Raw genomic sequence first — 6,232 nt, 5'->3', positions numbered from 1 at the left:
GATTCCTCAGCACCACATAAGCAAAAAGAAAAAAGCCAGAAGTGGTGCTGTGGCTCAAGTGGTAGAGCGCTAGCCTTGAGCTGAAGAGCGGAGGGATAGCGCCCAGGCCCAAAGTTCAGGCCCCACGACTGGACCCAAAAAATAAAGAAAGAAAGAAATGTACTCATTACCTTACTCATGTAATTGTAACCCCTCTGTATGGTATTTTCACAATTAAAATAAATAAAAGTATACAATATTTATACTCTTAACCTTTAAGGAATCCACTCCTAGAATTTGGAGGATTTTTTGTTAATGTTTGTTGAAGAAGAGAGTGTAGCTTAGTGGTTAGAAGGTACAGAACATTGGGGCTAAGCTAAACCTGTGTTAAGAGTCTTCATACTAATATTTACCAACTTTACATGATTGAGCAAATGACTTAAATTCTTAGTTTGAGTTTTATGACCAAAATATAAGGATAAAAGTCATTTACAGCTAAGCAGTGGTTCCTGCCTGTATTCTTAGCTATTCAGGAGGCTGAGAGCTAAGGATGTAGACTTTGGCCAGAAAGTTCATGAGATGTTATCTCTATTTAACCACAAAAAGCTGGAAGTAGAAGTGGAGTTGTTACTCAAGTAGTAGAGCTCTGACCTTGAGCAAAAAGCTCTGGGATAGTATTCAGGCCCCGAGTTCAAGTAAGGACTGAGGGAAATAATATAAAGAAAACCCTTAGTACAAGATATGGCACATAAAAATGTCCTGATAAGCTGTTATCTATTATTCTAGCTCTTTACAATATTGGAGACATGGTACATGCTGCTCGAGGCAAGTGGGGAATTAAAGCAAACTGCCCTTGTATTAGTCGGCAAAACAAATCTGTGTTGAGACCTGCTGTCACCAATGGGATGTCACAGGTAAGTAGTATATCTGAGTGTAAATGAGTAAGCATTAGTTCTTAGTACCATGAAATGCCCATTTTCAACAATGTCCCAGGCTTTATAAGGATTTCTGGGGAATTCGGGAATGGGGAAACTTTGTAAGAAGTTTCTTCATCTTTAAATCAAGCATGGTTGATAAGTTGCATGGAGAGGGCTGGAAAGGTGGCTCAGTGGTAGAGTGCTTGCCTTGCATGCATGAGGCCCTGGGTTCGATTCCTCAGCACCACATAAGCCGAAAAAGCCAGAAGTGGTGCTGTGGCTCAAGTGTTAGGGCGCTAGCCTTGAGCTGAAGAGCTGAGGGACAATGCCCAGGCCCAGAGTTCAGGCCCCACGACCCGCAGGAAAAAAAAGTTGCTTGGAGAGTCTTTATTATCTTGTCAAGTTGCATACTTTAGATAGACCATCTTGACTCAAGGCTGTAATCCTAGCTATTCAGGAAGCTGAGATCTGAGGATAGTGGTTCAAAGCTAGCTCTTGCAGTAAAGTTTTTTATTTCCAAGTAAACAACAAAAGCAGAAGTGGAGCTGTGGCTCTAGTGGTAGAGCTACTAGCCTTGAGCAAAAAAGCTAAAAGACAGTAACCAGACTTAGTTAAAGCCCCTGTTTCAGCACCAAATATAAATTAAGTAAATTAAGTAGGGTCTTTGGCCAGGTGCAGGTGGCTCACACCTGTAATCCTAGCTAACTCAGGAGGCTGAGATCTGAGGATCACAGTTCAAAGCCAGCCTGGAATGGAAAGTCCATGAGACTTATCTCCAATAAGCCACCAGAAAATCAGAAGTGATGCTGTGGCTCAAGTGGTAGAGCGCTCGCCTTGAGCTGAAGAACTGAGGGACAGTGTTCAGGCCCAGAGTTCAAGCCCCATGACTGACCAAAAAGAAAAAAGGTCTTTGTACAGATGAAAATATGGAAAAGATTACAAGGAGCACTGTTGGCCTTTAAAGTCAGATGTAAGAAGGTCCCTATCACTTGAGTTCATGTTAGATACAGAAGACAGATTTTTTTTTTCCCCAATGAGTTGAGTTTATTTTATTCTCAAAACAATCCCCAGCCTCCAGAGAGATAGTGATTTATTCATTGCTCTCTCAGAGATTGAAGATATTGTGGTTTTACAGTAACTATTATTTTAAACAAGGTGTTTTTGTTTTTTGTTTGCTTTTAGTTTTTGTTTTTGTTTGCCTGTGGTGCCACTCCTGGGGCTTGAACTCAGTGCGTAGGCTCTGTCCCGAGATTTTTTGCTCATGGCTATTGTTAAAGCTGGCTTTGAACTTCAGTCCTAAGACCTCAGCCTTCTCTGTAGGTTTCTTGTCTTTTATTTATTTTATTTATCTATTTTTTGCCAGTCCTAGGGTTTCAGCTCTGCCTGGATGCTGTTCCTATTCTTTTTGCTCAAGGCTAGCATTCTACTACTTGAGCCACAGCTCCACTTCCAGCTCTTTTAGTAGATTATTGGAGATAAGAGTCTCATGGATTATCCTGCTGGGCTGGCTTCAAACCAAGATCTGAGATCAGCTTTTTGAGTAGCTAGGATTACAGGCATGAGCCACCTGCACCAGGCTTGGGGTTTTGGTTTTTTAAAAGAACCGGGCAAGCCAAATGCTATTAGCTCACTCTAGTTCAAAACCAGCATAGTATAAGACCCTAAATTTAAGCCTTAGTACTAACACAAAAAGAAAAAAGAAAGAAAAAAAAAAACAATTACTTTTTTTTTCTTTTGTCAGTACTAGTTGAACTCAGGACCTTGTGCTTCTAGGCAGGCATTCTACCACTGATCTGTACCTCTAGCCCTACTGTTTACTTTTTTAAGGACTTCTGAGACACCACTGACACACAGTTGATTATATGGGACATAGAGATGCTAAGAAATCTGGAGATAAAATTTCAATAGAGTTGACATATCAATCAAACAAATCATTTGGAAAATTCAGTATTACAATAAAGTACTAAACATTTATTATATATTTGTATGTGCCAGAAATAGGCTAAGGCCTTTACATATATGATCTCATTTAATTCCCAGAACAGTTTTATGAGTCACTGATTTTTTTACTGGAAAGAATTATAGATTTTTTTTTTTTTTGGTGGTAGTACTAGGGCATGAACTCAGGACCTGGCACTCTATCTACCACTTCAGCCACAGCTTCACTTCCAGCTTTTTGCTGATTAATTGGAGATAAGAGTTTCACAGACTTTCCTGCTCCAGCTACTTTGAAACACAATCCTTAGATCTCATCCTCATGAGTAGCTAAGATTCCAGGCATGAGACACCATCGCCTAGCTAGTAACTGATTATCTATTGCAGAAATAATCTCAATCATGCTAAATCTTTAATTTTAGTCTTAGTTACTTTGTTTCCTTAGGACATAACCTAGTTTCTGGCATATTGTAAGACTCAACAAATGCATGTTGAATTTATAGAATGGGTGAAATAACCGTTTATGGGACAGTATCAGATTTTTCTTCCCAGATCTATGTAACATCAGCAGCCATTGCTAGTCATGTTTAATTTTCTGTATGCAACTCACTACCCTAAACATGCTTCTAACCAATACTCTTCCCATGCCTTAGCTTCCTAGCATAAACCCTAGTGCCTCTTCTGGAAATGAAACTACCTTCTCAGGAGGAGGAGGAACTACAGCAGTAACAGCACCAGAGCCCGACCAAGTTCCCAAAGCCGACAGCACTGACATCAGATCAGAAGAGCCCTTGAAAGCTGATGGTTCAGCATCAAATAGCAATAGTGAGCTAAAAGCCATTAGGGCCCCGTGCCCGGACACTGCTCCTCCTTCCTCTGCCCTGCATTGGTTGGCAGATTTAGCAACTCAAAAGGCTAAAGAAGAAACAAAAGGTGAGATGAACACCTGCCTCTGCCCTAACTCTCTGTGAGGAGTCCTTACATTATTCTCAGACTCAGACATTACCCATCCACATTTGTGAAATATGCCCCTTGCTTTCTGGGACTGGTCACATAAAAAGAGGGAATGTCTTTCAGTTTCTTCCTAGAAGACCTATTTTAAAAATGCATGTGTCTGGGCCCTCCCTTCGACCTCCTTAGTCAGAATTGGTGCAAGGTTTTAAATAAGCTTTCCAGGTGATTCTGTTCTGCAGCCAGAATTTAGAGCTAGGTTTAGAGCAGTCATTTAAAATGGAAATTGTTAAAAACACACATTCCTGGCCAGGCGCCTGTGGCTCACACCTAAATCCTAGATACTCAGGAGGCTGAGATCTGAGGATCACTGTTCAAAGCCAGCCCCAGGCAGGAGAGTCCATGAGACTCCCAGAAAACTAAAAGTGATACTGTGGCTCAAGGGGTAGAATGCTCACCTTGAACTGAAGAGCTGAGGAACAGCACACATGCCAAGAGTTCAAGACCCAAGACTGACCAAAAGAAAACCAAAATGCATATTCCTTCATCCCACTTAGAATCTCTTGGAATAAGACTCAATAATCTCCATTTCTAACAAGCACTCCAGATGAATACAAGTATTCTGAAGATCTACTTTTCTAAGCTGTAGAAAGTAAAGAATTGAGATAGGAACAAAAGGAAATATATGCAATTCATATCAGGAAAAATAGCAGAGCTGGATATTCCTTACTGTGCCTAATACTATTCCTGGTTATGTTTTTACAGAAGCAGGGTCTCTGAGGTCGGTGCTCAATAAAGAGTCTCATTCACCCTTTGGGCTGGACTCATTCAACTCCACTGCAAAAGTCTCTCCATTGACTCCAAAGCTTTTTAACAGCCTGTTACTGGGTCCCACTGCCTCCAACAACAAAACTGAGGGATCTAGCCTTCGAGACCTCCTTCACTCTGGGCCTGGAAAGCTTCCTCAAACCCCCTTGGACACAGGAATACCCTTCCCCCCGGTCTTCTCTACATCCTCAGCAGTAAGTGTCGTCTCTACCACGCTAGCCTTTGCTGCTTTTCCATGAAAGAACTATCAGAACTATGAGTGGATTGAAGGGTACACTGGTACATAATCAAACTGAAGAGTTTCCCTTAACATTAAGTTTTGGGAATTTTTGAGATCTTTTTAAGTAGTAAACTTTGTACCATATTAGGAAATCAGTAAAAGTTTAGATACTGACATCTTTTAGTCACCACCAGAAAAATTATTATATTTATCCACTTGATTTTCTTGCAGACATTCATTTTTTTAACCTAGGTAGTACACACATAGTGTACTCTTCCTTATTATTAATTATTTTTTTGACAGTCCTGGGGCTTGAACTCAGGGGCTTGGGCACTGGCTCTGAGCTTCTTTTGCTCAAGGCTAGTACTCTACCACTTGAGCCTTTTTTTGAGGCTTTTTCTGTTTGTGTAGGACTAAGGAATCAAGTCCAGGGCTTCATGCAAGCTAGGCAAGCACTTTACCACCAAGCCGCATTCCCAGCCACATAGTGTACTCTTGGATTATCTGAGAGGAAACCTTAAACTTTTAACACATCTAGATATGCCTGTGCACCTGCTCCCCTGTAGTGTTCATCCCTTGATCACTGGCATCTCCTGAGCAACTGCTTATCCCAAAGATGTTAAGTCATTTGAGACTTTCTTCTTTTACATTTCATATGTAATTTGTCAACAAATCCTTTGTTTGATCTCCAAATGTATTCATAATCTACCTATTTCTCAACAGATCTACTTCCTTTCTGATCTGAGCCAGCATCCTCTCTTGCTTAAACTTCTGTGGTAAATTCTCCATACATCCCCCTGTTTCTACTCTTTTGTCATCATTATTGTTGTTAGCTGTGGGCTTGAACTTGGGGCCTGGGCTCTCTCCCTGAGCACTTCTGCTTAAGGCTGGCATTCAACCATTTTGAGCCACAGTGCCATTTCTGATTCTTGAGTGCTTAATTGGAAATAAGAGTCTCATGGGCACTTTTCTCCCTGGGCTGGCCTCAAACCATGATCCTCAGATCTCAGCCTCCTGAGTAACTAGGGTTACCGGCGAGAGCCTTTACAGTGTACTTCAGTACTTTGACAGTGTTTCTCTTTAACTTCTCTCTGACTTCACCCTTCTTCCTCTTGTTCACTCTGTTCTAGCCATTCTACCCTTCTTATTGTCTTTGAACATAGCATGTTTCCTCTGGTCTTTGCATTTGTTATATCATTCACCTAGAATTTCCTTCTTATGTAACCACAAGGCTTCCCTCATCATTACCTCCTCCTTCTTCCTCCTGAAATGTCACTTTCTTTCGGTAAGTTTTTTTCTTTATATAGCAATCTTTTCTTTCTTTCTTTCTTTCTTTCTTTCTTTCTTTCTTTCTTTCTTTCTTTCTTTCTTTCTTTCTTTCTTTCTTTCTTTCTTTCTTTCT

The 6,232-nt window shown here is 40.7% G+C and overlaps 1 protein-coding gene across 1 annotated transcript in view; it reads left to right on the top strand.

Moving 5' to 3' along the window:
- The window catches only part of Kdm3b (lysine (K)-specific demethylase 3B), an 80,844-nt gene that overhangs the window by 56,491 nt on the left and 18,121 nt on the right, over nucleotides 1-6,232 (top strand). Inside the window, exons 12-14 of the mRNA XM_013020310.1 lie at nucleotides 766-893; nucleotides 3,485-3,764; nucleotides 4,548-4,804. Of these exons, the coding sequence (XP_012875764.1) occupies nucleotides 766-893; nucleotides 3,485-3,764; nucleotides 4,548-4,804 (665 nt within the window). The remainder of the gene's footprint in view (nucleotides 1-765; nucleotides 894-3,484; nucleotides 3,765-4,547; nucleotides 4,805-6,232) is intronic.

This window comes from Dipodomys ordii, unplaced genomic scaffold (assembly GCF_000151885.1).
Source record: "Dipodomys ordii isolate 6190 unplaced genomic scaffold, Dord_2.0 Scaffold50, whole genome shotgun sequence".
NCBI classification, from domain to species: domain Eukaryota; kingdom Metazoa; phylum Chordata; class Mammalia; order Rodentia; family Heteromyidae; genus Dipodomys; species Dipodomys ordii.
The sequence above is the reverse complement of the archived record's forward strand: the minus strand, read 5'-3'. Positions and strand labels throughout refer to the sequence as shown.